The 15456-nt window shown below is 55.2% G+C and overlaps 2 protein-coding genes across 7 annotated transcripts in view; both read right to left on the bottom strand.

The window, feature by feature from the left end:
• Positions 1-352: 352 nt before the first annotated feature.
• Positions 353-6728, bottom strand: NAGLU (N-acetyl-alpha-glucosaminidase). Of its 2 annotated transcripts, none has more exons than XM_058561023.1 (6): positions 6320-6728; positions 5329-5476; positions 4364-4510; positions 4103-4188; positions 2820-3076; positions 353-1829 (listed from the first exon to the last, which is right to left on the bottom strand). In XM_058561023.1, exons 1-6 carry the CDS (start codon positions 6703-6705, stop codon positions 514-516), a joined length of 2340 nt encoding a protein of 779 aa, XP_058417006.1. In that variant the 5' UTR covers positions 6706-6728; the 3' UTR covers positions 353-513. The 2 variants fall into 2 exon arrangements, with proteins under 2 accessions (XP_058417006.1, XP_058417007.1); XM_058561024.1 differs by having other exon boundaries at positions 354-1829; positions 6346-6468.
• Positions 6729-12568: 5840 nt separating this feature from the next.
• ATP6V0A1 (ATPase H+ transporting V0 subunit a1) overlaps positions 12569-15456 on the bottom strand; it is a 54618-nt gene continuing 51730 nt past the window's right edge. For all 5 annotated transcript variants that reach the window (XM_058561019.1, XM_058561022.1, XM_058561021.1 and 2 more), the window contains one exon: positions 12569-14224. In XM_058561019.1, the coding sequence (XP_058417002.1) occupies positions 14131-14224 (94 nt within the window). In that variant the 3' untranslated portion in view covers positions 12569-14130. The remainder of the gene's footprint in view (positions 14225-15456) is intronic.

Genomic DNA, 15456 nt, shown 5'->3' with positions numbered 1-15456 from the left:
GTCCCTGGCCCGCTCTCCCCACCCTGCCCCAGGTCAAGGCAGAGATGAGGCCAATGCTTGGGACGTCAGTTCCTTAGTAGTTGGTCAGAGGGACGGTAAAATTTTGCAAGCAGGAGGTGTGGGCTCCCGTGTGGGCACTGAGTAGCCCTGGGCACATCCTCCCCTGGGCATGCCTGTGTCCCACAGGGACAATTAAGTTTGCCACTGAGGTTGTGAATGTAAATGCTTTTGGAGGGCATTCTCAGTTCAAAGGCCAGGGGTTAGTAATAAAAATGGGGAGGCTGAGGCAAGGCAGCAGGGAGAACTGGCCCCACACCATTGTGCACACTATAGCCCTGAGTCCTCCCAGGCATCATGGCAGTGACATTCTGACAGACAAGTCCAGGTGATTCATCAGTTTATTAAGTTGTGTTAAAACAGTACTTTGATCCCAAACTTGGGGTAGTGGGGGAGGGCAGCTTATCTCCCTCCAAACGGCCCATACCTGATCCCACCAGTATGTCTTGAGTTCCTTCACCCAGGCCTGGGGACCTTCTGTGACGCTTGTCCAGCTCCAGGCCCCAGCAACCTGCCTGGAGTTGGAGTTTGAGGAGAACATGACCCAGGGGTGGTTAATCTGTCACAAGAGCCAGCCACCCACCGGGGGTAATATTTGAGAAAGAACTTCTTGGCTAGGTCCACGGTGTCCCCTTGGGGCTGGCTAGGATATCTCTGTGTGCTGAGGACGAAGGCCTGCTCCAGCTGGAAGGCGTTCTTGTCAAACTGGTGCTGTTGGAAGGGGATGCCTTGGGCCAGGCTCTCAACCAGCATCTCCATGAAGAGCCGCCAGCGCGGGGTGTAGTAGTTGGCCACCAGTCCCGCCAGCTGCTTGTTGGCATAGTCTAGAATGTTCCCCTCTGGCCCCCAGAGGGTCAGCTGGTAGCGACTGTTCTGCTCATAGAAATGGGCCTCGGCCTCACTGACTGCCGCCTCGTGGGCCTGCTCCAGCCAGCTGCCCAGCAGGAAGTGGCTGTCACTAGCCAGCACCTTGTCCAGTGCGGGCAGAAGCTCGTAGGCCAGCATGCCTCCGGCCCGCAACAGGGGAACCAGCTCCTTGTTCCGGTAGGTGGTCCTCACCTCCTCATAATACAAGCTGATCAGCTCCTGGGCGGCCTGGCGAGTGACGTCCACCAGGTCGTAGCGGAAGGCCGGGCTGCTGGCCAGGGCGGGAGCAGCAGTCAGCAGCAGCCCCCAGGCCTCAAACACGTCTGATCGGTTGTACCAGACAGTGGTAACCATTTGCAGGGATGGCCGCCTGACCAGGGGGCTGCGATTGTGCCCACTGCAGGCCTCGCCGGAGCAGTTGTAGACACTCCTGAGAAGTAGCCTCCAGGCTGCCTCTGCGTCCTTGTGGGAGACCCCATAACGCCGGGCCGCAAAGCTGGTCACCCAGGCCCCCAGATCTGCCACTGGGTCCTTCCGCCAGCCCAGCTCAGCCATGAGGGCATAGACCACTTCGTTCTGGCCGATGCCCTCAGGGGCCATGCCCGTACCTACCATGGTGGAGTTGGGGAAGAGGCGGGCAGCTGCAGGGCCTCGGTTCACGGCCTCCAGGGCCCCGAACAGGCCATGGTTGCCCCCGAAGTTATGCAGCATGCACCAGATGAAGGGCTGGCCCTGGAAGGAGGCTGTGCGGATATACACGGGCTGGCTCTCTGCAAACAGGTCCAGAACCAGGAGGCGGCCACGGGGCACCGCCCTCAGCACAGCCCCCACCTGGGCAGGCCCCCAGAAGTCGGGCTGGTGCTGGAAGAGCCAGCCTTGGAGCAGCCACGTGGCCTCAGGATCCACTGTGGTCGGGGCAAGGGGGACAGAGAAAAGGGGTGATGAGAGGAGAGGGGGCCAGAGGAACACTCACCCCATTCTACAGATGAGGAAACAGAGGTCCAGAGAAGTTAAATGACTCTCTATCGCAGGACACTCCTTCCGCTGTAACCCCCCACCCAGCAGGGCATTCCATCACACACCCTTCCCCTCTCCTCCTCTTCCCAACTGGGAGCTCCAGGATGGTGTTTGTCAAGCTTTACGGAGCATCAGGATTACCCGGAGGGCTGGTTAAAGCACGGATTCCTGGGCCCTCGCCCCGGTCATTGTGATTCACAGGGTTTGGGGTGGGGCCTGAGAATGTGCAGGTCTGACGCATACAGACCCGGGGTGATGCTGGTGCTGCTGGTCCTGGTCACGCTCAGAACAGCGCTGCTCAAGGGAGCCCGAGCCCGTCTGTTCCATTCCTGGCTGACACAGAGGCCTCCCCGCCCCGCCATCCCAGACCTGGCCCGTCTCTACCCATCCCCTGAAGGGGCAGGAGGGAGCGCTGAGTATACATTTGTGCACCAGGAAGGGCACCTTCCAGCTCTGGGCACATCCCCTAACCTCCGGCCTGTGTTACCGACCTCAGCATGGAGATAGAGACCAAATACAATATTTTCAATAGCCAGCACTTCATGACACTTCACTCTGGGCTGGGCATCATTCTACTTATGAGGGAGCCCATTTTACAGAGGAAGCAACTGAGGCACTGGGATGGAGGCAACTTGCTGCAAGTCAAACAGGCAAGAAGTGGCAGTGCCAGGGTTTGGACAGGTTGTCTGGCTCCAGAGCTCACCTCTCAGCCACAGTGTTATTAAATGAGATGGTGTGTGTGTACAAGGGCTTGGTAAACTGTAAATTGCTGTGTGTTATTATTCCCAGTCCCTCCTCCCACCCCCACTGAGTTCGGCCACCCCCATCTCCCAGAGGGTCCGGGGGGCTTCCCTTCCCCACTGCCCCTGGCACCGAACCTGCAATCATGGCCTGGTAGACAGCGGCGGTGGCTGCAGCGAGGTAGGAGGGCTCCGAGGAGGGGGGCTGCATCTCGTTGAAAGTGTCGGCCCCATAGATGTGATCCGTTCCAAACTCTTTGGTCAGCTCCCACAGGAAGCGGCTCCCCACGATGGTGAATAGGCGGTCTTCCGGAGCCAGGAGGAAGGAGCAGGAGTAGGAGCAGTTGAAGTGTCCCCAGCTGCCCAACTGGGTGACATTGACCTGAGGGAACACCCTGGGGTGGGGGGGATGACAGTGTGGACATTATTGAAGGCTGACACGGTCTCATTCACCGCCAGCCTCACTAACTCATCTGCAGTTCCTGGAACTCATCCTGGTCTCTCATGCCTCCGTGCCTTTGCACATACTGTGCCCTGTGCCTGGAGTCCTTTCCTCCTCCCTCCCTGCTTCTCCAGCTGGTTATTCCCCAACATCCTTTAAGTTTCACTTCATCTGGAAAGCTTTTGCTATCTCTCCCCCTCCCATTGGCTGAAACAAGCGACACTCAGTTTTCAAGACCTGGCCCAGTACTGCCTCTGCTCTGAACCCTTGCTGTCCCTCTTCCCCACACAGAAGTGACCTTGACAGAGGAGAAGTGGGCCCACACATATTCCCACCCTTATCATTGTATTGCATCCCCCTACCAACCTATCTCCCACCAGGGGCGGGAACTCAGTGCCCCTTTGTCACTGCATCCGCAGGGCCCAGCACAGAGCTGGGTCTGGCAGCCCCAAACAGCCTGACAAAGATTTGCTGAATGTATGCACGAAGCTCTTGCCACCAGGTGACCGGAGAAGGGTGGCCGGTAAGGCCAGCAGCGTGTGCAAGCACTGTGAGAGCACTGGGAACCCGGTGCTCATGGGCACGAAGGAAGTGGTGACCAACGCCGGGCTAGGCTTCCTGAAGGAGGAGGGGTCTCAGCTGGGCCTTGAAGAATGTTCCCAGCCACAGGAGAGGGTGGGGAGGTAGCACAGAGGAGCAGAGGAGCAGGAAGGACAGAGGAGACCAGTGCACCCCTACTACCACTAACAAGAGCTGCCATTTGCTAAGACTGTGTGCCAAGCCATATGTATTTTCCAAGTGAGGAAACTGAGGCAAAGAGCAGTCACGTAATCTGTCCAAGGTCACATGGCTACTCGGTAGCAGAGCCGGGACTCGAGCCCATGCCTGCATCCAGTGCTTGTTTTCCTTTAAATCGTGGCCTGCAGGGGAAAATAAATTCCCTCTCTGAGCCGAGTAGGGGGTAAGGGGGAAACCTCACCTGGTGATAGCCTTGGGGACATGGCCAGCGAATGCAGGCAACACCGGGATCATGCCGAAGGAGCGCATCCGGTCCAGGATCCGGTGCTGGGAGGAATGGGACGGGGAGCTGGTGAGCACGGCCCAAGCGGGAGGCCCTCGTGCCCCAGGACACCCAGAGTCCCCACGGTCTGTTAAGAGCCCCGAAGTGGGCCCAATACCACCTCCCCGGCCCATGACTGTCCAGTGCCCATTCTGCCCCTTCCCTTCCCCATCCTTTCACCTGCAGGTACAGCTGCTTGAGGTGCCAGGAGCGGGGCAGGGGGCCATCCCAGGTGTGCAGGTTGCCCATGCGCCCCCAGGCCAAGAAGGCAGGGCCAGTGAAGTACTCATCGATCTCTGACTGGGTCAGGCCCAAGGCCAGGTACACCTGAGGAGGAGGGCGATGTATTACACACAAGTAATTACATTCATTTCCATCCATTGATTCATTCATTCAACAAACATCCATTCATCTCTTCTCTGTGCTGCGCCCTAGGGTTACTAAGACAATATGCTACCCTGCCTGCAAGGAGCCCACAGTCCAGGTGAAACAGATCTGTGAACAGGTGGGTTTACGTATTGTCACCCTTGTCACATGCGTGAGGTGAGGCACAAAGGGGCTCTCCCCAAGATGGGGAAGGGGCCTCAGAAGGCTTCATGGAGCAGGGCTGGCTAGAAGGATGGGTGCGGACAGCTCTGCAGGGAGCTTAAGCAGCCCCAGGGGCAGCCAGAGCCCTCAGGGCCCAGGTAGGGAAGCTCCCAGGCGGCGCAAAGCTTGAAGGCAAAGATTTGCATTTCAGAAAGGACACTCTTGGTGGAACCTGGAGAGCCAGGAGTCCTGTTCAGAGGCTCTTGCAGGGGTCCAGGGAGAGGGAGTGAGAGCCTGAACTAGGGGATGGAGAGGATAAGGCAGACCAAGAGCTGCTAATGAGATAGAACCCATAGAAGCCGCTGACTGACTGGATGTGAAGGTGGGGAGACAGGGGAGCTCAGCTTCTTAAACTGTTTACAGTGGGGTTCTAGGGTCTAGCCCATGCTAAGCACCCCTACATGCTTGTCTTAGCAATGAAAGCCTCAGTTTCCAGAAGGCTGGAGCCATCGTGCACACCACAAACACTTCTGGAGCCTTTTTCTCAGTGCGCCAGACACTACGCTGATGTGGCGGAGGTGGGGACACCTGGGGTGGCCCGTGTCGTGGGCACCCACCCGCTGCCAGATGGCCTCCTGGCCGCTCCAGGCCAGCGCCAAGTTGATGCCATTCAGCGCCATCCAGTCGATCTCCCGCTCCCAGCGGGCCCAGTCCCACCACACGAAGGAGTAGCTTTGCGTGCACACGTTCTGGTAATAGCGGTACCTGTGGGCAGGGGCATGAGCTGGGGCACGTCCCTGGGGGCAGAGAGGATGTCCCCCACCCCTGAGGGTCCATTGCCTTGAACATACCCTACCCTAGATCTAGCCCAGAGGGGAGAGGTCCAAACATGGCCTCTCTACGGCTTCATGCCAGGATCCACCCCAGGTGGAGCTGAGACCGAGTACCTGAGCTTCTGAAGGGCCAGCCCACCAGCCCCCAGCACTCCACCAGGGTCACCTAGCCTCACAGATATCTGGAACAGCATAATCCATTTTCACTCAGTTCTTCCAGTGCACAGCGTTTAAGTGCTATACAGCAAAGTTGGTCCCTGTCCTGGAGTTGGGGGGGGGGTCCCACTTCCCACAGTCTAATGGGGAGACACACGTGTGAACGCATCACCTCCATGCAGTGGGGCAAGCGCTAGAACAGAGGCCTGTGAGAGGGTGGTGTCATTCCTCAGTAAGCATCTTTGAAGAGAGGGCGGGGAAGAAAACGAATAGTATTTACTGATCACCAATTCTGCACCACAAATTCTACGCCCATCATCGTGTAAATCCTCACAACCAACACTGCACGGTAGGTGTCATTATTTCCATTTTTCAGATGGGCCAACTGAAGCTCTGAGAGGCTGACTTGCTCAAGGACACACGGCTTTTAGAGGCCGGAGTCCTGTGACCCTAAGGGCCAGCGCTTCCTTCTCAGTCTCAGTTCCGTAGGGACTAGGCTGGCGCTGGGGTGGGGCGGGACTTCAGCGAGGCGTGGGCGCCCCGGGGGCTGGTGGCGGGAGGCAGGTGCAGGGTTGCTGCGCGAGGGCGTAGGGGCCGGACGGGCGGTCCGGCCCGGTACCTGTTGGGTGTGGCCTCGGTCAGCACCTCGGGCACGGCGGGCAGCGGCTGCGGCAGGCGCAGCTGAGAGCCCGACCAGGCCACATGGCAGCCGCAGAAGTCGCGCAGGTAGCGGTGCAGCCCCGCGGCGGCGGCCACACCGGTGGAGCCGAGCACCTGCACCCGCGCCCCGGCGCCGCCGCCGCTCAGGCGGTAGGTGTCCAGGCCGGACTCGGCCGCCAGGGTGCGCTCCACTGACACCGAGAAGGCGGCTGCCGGCCCGGGCCCCAGCAGCCGGGTCAGCAGCGCCCGCACGGCCGCCGCCTCCCGGGCCTCGTCCCCAGCCGAGCCCCCCGCCGCGGCCAGGAGCAGGAACCCCAGCGCCACGGCCACCGCCACCGCCTCCATGGTCCAGCGGTCTCAGCCTGGCGGCGGCCACGCGGGTAACCAATTCGGGCCTCGGCACTAGGGGGCGGGACGGCCCGCGTCCAATCAGCTGTGGGCCTGGGGTCACGTGGAACTGAAGCTAAAGCGCTGGTCCGCTGCCGGGAGACCGACTTCCGGGTCCCAGACCAGCGCCCGGGGGGTGTCTTCTGACCGCATGTGGTGCGGGAGCGCGTGACCCCAGTAACCTCAAAAGTCCAGGGCTTATGTGACCCGCTGTCCTTCCCAAGCACCTTCAGGTACAACGCGCTTTCACATGCACATCACTTTCCTTCCATCCATCCAACCATCCAATAAATATTTATTTCGAGTTGATTTTGTACCAGGCACTGCCACTCCTCTCTGGGGGAGACCTAGAAATCAAATATTTATATAAATAAAGATTTACATTATAGTTGTGATGCTGTGAGGAGATACAAGGGTACCAAGCCAAAGGCTTCCAAAAGGAAGTGACATTTAATCTGAATTGGGATTGACTACAAGAAGAGGGAGGGGAGAGCCTTCCAGGCAAAGGAAATGCATATGTGAAGACCCCGAAGGGTAAAGAAAGAGCTGGGCAGATTTGAGGAATAAAAGGTTATGAAGTCGGAGGAGGGATGGGCCATGTGAGCCTGGACTGGCTATGGGGCAGGGCCTAGTGGGCATGTTAAGGGCTTTTTCCGTGTGATCTTTAAAGGGTAGCAGTAGCAGGACAGGAGTTACCTTCATTTTACATATTGGGAAACTGAGGGCCAGAGAAAGGAAGTGACTTGGACAAGATCAATAACCAGTAGAAAGCGGGTCTGGGCCTAGAGCCGGGCACTCTAACTCCCAGGTCAGCGTTCTTGCCACTATTCCCCAAGTATCCCAACTTCAGGCTGTCTGCTTCAGGGAGGGGTTCAGTGGGGCTATGTGGTTGTGAGGAGTGGTGGGCCGTTTAGAAAGACTGTCCTGGGCCGGCCCCATGGCTTGGCGGTTAAGTGCCCGCGCTCCGCTGCTGGCGGCCCCGGTTGGGATCCCAGGTGCACACCCACGCACCGCTTCTCCGGCCATGCTGAGGCTGCGTCCCACATACAGCAACTGGAAGGATGTGCAGCTATGACATACAGCTATGTACTGGGGCTTTGGGGGAATAAATAAATAAATAAATAAAATTATTAAAAAAAAAAAAAAAGAAAGACTATCCTTTTTAAAAGCATTCTGAGTCCTTTTGGAGGCAGGTACAGATTTTTCCAGATTGTCAGGCCTGCCTGAAGCCTCTTAGAGACAGGGAAGGGGTCAGAGGAGGGTTGCCAATCCAGAGAATCCAGAGCCTGGACTGAAAGAACATGGGAGTCCACTGAGCTTGCCCTGCCCCTCTGCCCCCTGCCCCCAGCTGCTGACACAAGCTGCAGTCCCCCTGCCTTGTTCCTGGCTCAGAGAGCCACTCCTAGAGAAGGTGCAGCCCCGGCCCCCATTCAGTTCCTAGGATCAGAAGGTTCTCAGCCTTTCCCAGGGAGCAGCTCCAAGATGGGCCCAGAGAGATGTAGCCTCATGGGGCTGTAGCCTGTAGCCCCCCAGGCCCCTCTCCACTTCCCTCCAACATGCCCCCTCCAGTCCCTCCTCCAAACACCTCTTGCTCCAGGTGAGATTTGTCAGACTCTCCTCATCCTAAGACCTGTTTTACCAGCATTTCTGGATCTTAGGGAACACATGGGTGGGGGGAATTGGGCTGCAGGTCCACCGTCAGGCTCAGGGTGCCTCTGTGTGGGGTCTGGATTCATCCAGAGTGGTGGGGGGTTGCTGGCAGGGGCAGCAGGTTGGGGACATCATCCAGGGGGTTGGTAGCACATTCAAAGCCTGAGCTCATGGCTGCTGGGGCAGGAGCTTCACCCATTACTCCGGACATGTCACACTCTTTTCTCATCTTCCTCACCAGGCTGGGAACTCCTTGAGGACAGTAGGGGGCTGGCTAAAGAAATTAAGGTACATCTGGGCCGGCCCCGTGGCTTAGCGGTTAAGTGCGCGCACTCCACTACTGGCGGCCCAGGGTTCGGATCCCGGGCGCGCACCGACGCACCGCTTCTCTGGGCATGCTGAGGCCACGTCCCACATACAGCAACTAGAAGGATGTGCAACTATGACATACAACTATCTACTGGGGCTTTGGGGGAAAAAAAAAAAAGGAGGAGGATTGGCAAGAGATGTTAGCTCAGAGCCAGTCTTCCTCAGCAAAAAGAGGAGGATTAGCATGGATGTTAGCTCAGGGCTGATCTTCCTCACAAAAATAAATAAATAAATAAATATCCTTTAAAAAAAGAAAAGAAATTAAGGTACATCAATAGGATGAAATATCAAGCCTTTGCTAAAAAAAGAATGAGGAAGATGTGTTGGTGCTGATTCAGAATGTTTTGCAAACTATATTTAAAAAAAGAAAATGACAAACCACTGGGTATAGTACACTCCCATTTGTGTCAAAAAAAAAAAAAAGGCTATGTAAACAGTGGTTGCCTCCAGTGAGGTCCTGGGACGCTGGGGGTGGGAGGAGGCCTTACTTTTATAATAGGGCCTTTCATACTGTTTGATGCTTTTACCGTGTGACACATTTTATTACTTTTTCAATTAATGGTGTGAAACAAGTCGGTCTGGCTCCCGCTTTCCATCTCATCTCCTCTTTTGTTGGTGGCCAGCCTGACCCTCTGCCGATACACCCCACAATACCTCCAAGATCCCTTGTCTCTTTCTGCCCTGACAATCCATTTGCCTGTCTGTCACAGCCCAGCTAGGATCCCATCCACCTTGCCTGTGAGGAAGAATGAGTCCTTCCCTGTCTGGCCACCAGGGAGCAGCCCATGCCTAGGACATGCCTCAGGTAAGCTGGGGAGCTGGGAGGACAGGCAGGTCACTCTCAAACCTGAGGGGAGCTCCAATGCCCCTTCCACGCAGGGCTCCTGGGGCAGAAAGAGGTGCGGTCCCACCCAGGTCCCCAATGAAGGACAGGACAGAGAGTGGGGTCCTGAAAGTGGTGATGGAATTGTCCCCTCTCTCTATAATGTGTAGCAGGCACAAAGCCACCCTCTCTCAAGCTGATTCCAGGACCTCAAGATGAGAGGCATTTGCTGGACAGGGGTACAGACTCACTTAGCAGATGTCTGGGGTCCAGGGATTCCACAGGAAGGGGATCAGGGTAGAGAGCATGTCCCTTAAAACAGGAGCAATGGATCCATCCTATTCCACATCCCCACCCCAGGGCTCCTGGGACTTCCTACACCCTCCATGGCTCAGTTCCTGGTCAGCCCATCATTAGCTGGCTGGGCTGGAAGCAGCCCAAGGCCACTAGATTCTGGGAGCTCAGTTTAGCCAATGACCCACCGGCCCAGGTCTTTGCAGCCAGACAAGGGAGGAATTTCTTCCCACTGAATCCCTAGGCCTCCCCTCCCCCCACCCCATTTTATTGATATATACCATAAAGTTTACCAATTTAAAGTGTACAATCCAATGGTTTTTAGTATATTCACAAAGCTGTGCAACCATCACTATAATCTAATTACATTTTCACAACTCCCAAAAGAAACCCCGCACCCATTAGCAGTCACTCCCATTTTAACCCTGCCCCCAACCCCATCTGGCAGCCAGTCCTAGGCAACCATCCATCTACTTTCTATCTATAGATTTGCCCCTTCTAGACATTTCACATAAATGGAATCATACATTATATGGTCTTGTGTCTGGCTTCTTAGCATAATGTTTTTGAGGTCCATTCATGTTGTGGCATGTATCAGGACTTCATTCCTTTCTATTGTAGAACAATATCCATTGTGTGGATACATCGCCTTTTGTTTACTCCTTTGTCAGCTGCCGGGCACTTGGGTTGTTTCCCTTTGGGCGCTATTACAAATAATGCCACTATGAACACTTGTGTACAAGTTTGTGTGCATGTCTTTTCAGTTTTCTTGAGTAGATACCTGGAAGTCAAATTGCTGGGTCTCACGTTAATTCTATGTTTCACATTTTGAGGAACTGTCAGACTGCTTTCCAAAGCAGCTGCACCATTTTACATTCCCTCCAGCAGTGAATGGGGGTTCCAATTTCTCCACATCCTTGCCAACTCTTGTAATTGTCTCCTTTTTATTATAATCTTTCTAGTGGGTGTGATGTGGAATCTCTTTTTTTTTGCTGACGAAGATTAGCCCTGAGCTAACATCTGTTGCCAATCTTCCTCCACTTTATATTCGGGTCACTGCCACAGCATGGCTGATGAGTACTGTAGGTCTGCGCCTGGGATCCGAACCCGAGAACCTGGGACACCAAAGCAGAGTACCCTGAACTTAACCACTACGCCACGGGGCCAGCCCCTCCTCGTTGTTTTGATTTGCACATTTCCCTAATGAATAAGGAAGTTGAGTATCTTTTCATGGGCTTATTGGCCATTCATGTTTTCATTGGAGAAATAAATGCCTATTCAAGTCCTTTGCCCATTTTTAAATTGAGGTATTTGTCTTTATTATTATAGAGTTGTAGAAGTTGCTTATATATTCTAGATACAAGTCCCTTATTAGATAAATAATTTGCAAATATTTTTTCGGAGTGTGAGGGTTGTCTTGATTCTGTCCTTTGAAACACAAGTTTTTAATTTTGCTAAAGCCCAACTTATTTTTTATCTTCTTTTTTATCACTTGTGCTTTTGGTGTCATATCTAAAAATCATTGCCTAACCCAGGGTCACGAAGATGTACTCCTTTGATTTCCCCTAAGAGTTTTAGTTTTAAGTCTTAATAGGTCTGTGATCCATTTTGAGGTAATTTTTGTATATTGTGTGGGGGTCATGGTCCAAATTTGTTTTTTTTGCATGTGGAAATCCAGTTGTACCAATACCATTTGTTGAAAAGACTGCCCTTTCCCCATTGAATTATCTTGGCCCCTTTGTGGAAAATCAATTGACCATAAATGTCAGAGTTTATTTCTGGACTCTCAATGCAATTCTATTCCATTGATTTCAAATATCTATTCTTATTAGGCCTCCCTTTTTGAGTCAATAACAGAACAGTGGCTAAAAGAGCTCATTTACCTGAGTTTCCACTCTGGACTTCTTATTTGAGTGGCCAGGTGGGGGTGTGGCACTCAGGGCCTATTCCAGGGCAAGTGGCCCGTCAGAGGGCAGAGGGTTTGAGGCTGAGGGAGAAGGATCATGAAATGCAGAGTGTTCCTGCCCCTCCTCACCCCTCCTGGAGCAGCAGTTGTCAGCCTGCTGCTTACATTCCTGCACAGACCCTGCCATGGAGGCCCCAGAAGAGAAGAATGGAGAGGGAGAGCACTGAGAAAGAATGTGGATGCCTTACATGGCTATTAGGAGGGAGAAGGCGCCCTCCCTGTCCTCCCTGCCCACCCTGCCTGCCTGGACAGTCTGCGGGCTCTTCGGCTGCCTGCCTACCTCAGCACCTCACATTCTCCAGCCACCCTGAGGAACCCCAGGCTGAGCCTCCACTTACACCAAGGCCAAGGGCATCAGGGCTCAAAATAGCCAGGCTGCTGAGCCCTGGAGAGCACGCTTGGAGAAGAGGGAGAGGAGGTTGGGCAGATGCCCAGGCCCCCTCTTCCCTTGGCTGTTTGGGTGTGCAATGTGATAAGCGGAGATGAAGACGGGTCCCCAAGTCCCCTCCCCACCATGGGTAGTGTCTGCAATGCTGCCTTGGCTCATGGGAGTGGGAAGGCGCCTGGGAAACTTGAGATAAGGTGAGAATTTCACAAACTAACTGCCTGGCCAGGGCCACCACAGCTGTGGCCTTTGATCAGAGAGAAAAGCAGAAATGCTGGGGGAAGGAGGTGGACGGTGTGCGACACAGGGGCTGTGGGCAGAGACAGGCAGCCTCCCTGGTGGAGTCAAACACACTTTATTCAGCACAGAAATGCCTGAACAGAAGGGCCTTGGGCAGGGTTCCTGACAAAGAACTCTGCTTCACACCCCGCTGTAAACAGAACAAAGATCATCATGTAAACCACGGGACCCGGGGCGGGGGGGGGGGGGCGCTCTGCACAAGGTCCAGGTCAGGTCACACTGGCCAGACACAGTGAAGCTAGGGCAGTTGGCCTACACCCAGGGCCAGCCCAGCCTGGGAAAATCGGGTGCGCAGCTCTAAGCAGCTCTCTCAGAAAGCCAGGGTGGGAGGAGGGCAGGAGCCGGGCCATTTCAGGGGGTTATCTCAACCACTGAAGGCGGTCAGATCAATTTAGCTGAAGCAGCCAGGGCTGCTGCGCCAAGACATGATTAAAAGGCCCTGAGATCCATAGCCTGGTATGCGAGTGACGGGAGAGGCCCCTTGGGGGTGCTCACCACCAGCCCACAGGGCAGGGCTGGGCAGCTCTCACAACCACATGCACTGGCAGCCCTGCCAGCTGCTTCTAGTCAGCAAACTGTGAAGGACACTGACCTTCCTTCCCAGGGCCCCAGTCCTTCGACTTGGGGTCAGCACGGAAGTGGGGAGGAGTACTAGTGGGCGGGGCAAGGCAGGCCTGCAGGCAGGACCCCCTTGATGACTATAGTCCTGTACTCAAGACTCATGATTGGGGTGTGGAAAGGGCTCAGGGTCTGCACCAGCAAAGAGCATCACTGTGAACCCCCTGGCCCGAGGGCGTGCTTGTAGCAGGGCCCATGCATGGCCTGAGAAGCCCAACCAGAGGAAACAGCTAGGACCTCTGTTTTGGGTCACTCCCAGCTGTGCTATGTTATGTTGGGTGCAAACGGGGGAGAGGGAAGGAAGAGGATTCTGGGAGGGAGGAGGAGAGGGTGTAAAGGACGGTGGGGGTTAGGAAGGTGGTGTTGGGTACCCTGGGACCCTTAGGGGTGACAGGGAGAAGCCATGCACAATGGCACAACTGGGTCCAGCTGAATTCCTGATTAACAAGTGCCCTGAACACCGGAGGGGGGTGGGCAGAGGACAAAAGAACCACCTTCCTGGACCCACCCCTCTTAACCCAAGAGTAGGGTGTGTTAAAGAGCACCCCACCCCCAAACAGTGACTAGAGTGGCAGGAACAGGGGCTCAAAGTCTGGGTGTGGATGGCAAAGGCCCTCCTTCCATGGCCTTTGGGCTCATGTGTAAATGCACAAACTGGTTCACCACCAGGGGGCAGAGAAGGGGCTGTCTTTGGCTGGACCGAGGCTGGGAAGGCAAGGCTGGTGCCCAGGTGGTGTAAGTGACAGCCAGAGCCCAGCTTTTCTCCAGAAAATCACCATGCTACACACACAGCTGGAGGTCTGGGGGACCCAGGGAGGCCGGATCTATCTAAATGACTCACAGGCGGCTGGGGGAGGGGTGGCAGGGATGACACAAATGCCCCAATACCCAGGGATCACAACCAACAGGCAAGAGGAGCACAGCTAATCGCTGTGGAGGGAGCGGGCAGGGCAGCGGGGCACACAGGCCCTCGAGGGCTCACTCGTCAAACTTCCCTTCCCGAATGTGCTCGAAGGAGAAGGGGAGAAACTTGAAACCAGTCCCACTGTAGAATTTATTCTGGAACTCGACCCTGGGGAAAAGAAAGAGGAAAGTCATCATTCCCCAGAAATCTTCTGAAATCTTTTGGGACTTCACAGTTGGGCCAGAAAGATGCCCCATCCCATGCTCCCCCAAGCCTCCCGTTCCTACCTGAGCTTGAGAAAGCATTTCTGCCTCCTGCCCTCCATCTGCCCGCCCATGGAGCCCAGACCTCAGCCTGCTTCCCACAGTGCACACAAGCTCCCACTTCTGAAGCCCAGGGCCTGCCCTCAGCCAGAGAGCAGTTCACCAATGCACTCTGTCCTGCTGAGCAGAGAATGTTTATGCAAAACTCTCTGTAGAGAGCCATGTGCAAAAAAGGCTCAGTTGGCTTGAGTCTCAACAACAATGAAGAAGAGTTCCCCAAACACGCTCTCCTGGCAGGGGCTCCCAGCAGACCTCTAAGGGAAGCCCCTGAGCCGCTGTGAGCTCAGCGAAGAACCCTGGCAAGCGCCACTGTTTTCTTGTTTGTTTCTTTTCTGCGGGGAGGAAGGAGAAGGGAGGGTTGCAAGTGAACGCCAGAGGCTTTCGATTTAGGGGAGGAAATTCTCAGGAAAGAGGGGAAGTTAGGAGGGGAAGTCTTCTCAAAGTGATGGCAAAAATATTCTCCAACCACAAAAACATCTGAAAAAGAATTCTTCTCTTGGGGACCGAAAGGAAAAACAGAGCTTGAACTCCCTCCCCAGGCAGGTCGGCATCCATCCCTGATGGTCTCCCTGGGGCCTTTCAAACTCTGAGGGGCAGGAAGAAGGCTTCGCTCCTATAAGCAGAGCCAGGCTGCTTGGCTCGGCTTCCCCCTGCAAACTTGCCCTGGATGGCTGCCCAGCAACCAAATCACCACCAAACATGGGCAGAAAAATTCATGATTCAGAGGATAAAAAAGCCAAGGAGAGCTGCCCTGAGGAATAGTTTCCACTCAGGGCTGTGTGACTCCGGGGGCACAGAAACCCCTGCAAGAACAGGCAGGGCTGGGCACTGGGGCAGGCTTTAGGCGGTGGTCACAGGCAGTACTGGGCTTCCTCCTCCCTCCAAGTCCAGAGGGGAGGAATTAGCAAGAACCGGGTGGGAAGTGGCCTGGGGCCCGCGAATCACCGGGACAACTGATAACTGTCTGCCTGCGGCAGAAGTCCTCAGAGGCCCCTTCAGCCCTGGGGATCTGGCTGAGGACATGACTACAGAGGGAGCTGCCAGTTCCACCCCCAGGAGAAGAGTGAACAGAATTTT

This window comes from Diceros bicornis, chromosome 18, assembly GCF_020826845.1.
Source record: "Diceros bicornis minor isolate mBicDic1 chromosome 18, mDicBic1.mat.cur, whole genome shotgun sequence".
In the NCBI taxonomy this organism is placed as follows: Eukaryota; Metazoa; Chordata; class Mammalia; order Perissodactyla; family Rhinocerotidae; genus Diceros; species Diceros bicornis.
The sequence above is the reverse complement of the archived record's forward strand: the minus strand, read 5'-3'. Positions and strand labels throughout refer to the sequence as shown.

Coding starts and splice junctions, on each gene's coding strand:
- NAGLU (XM_058561023.1), bottom strand. CDS start 6,705: ATGGAGGCGGTGGCGGTGGCCGTGGCGCTGGGGTTCCTGCTCCTGGCC. Junction 5,477..6,319: donor ACCGAGGCCACACCCAACAG/GTACCGGGCCGG, acceptor CCCTGCCCACAG/GTACCGCTATTACCAGAACG. Junction 4,511..5,328: donor AGGAGGCCATCTGGCAGCGG/GTGGGTGCCCAC, acceptor CCTCCTCCTCAG/GTGTACCTGGCCTTGGGCCT.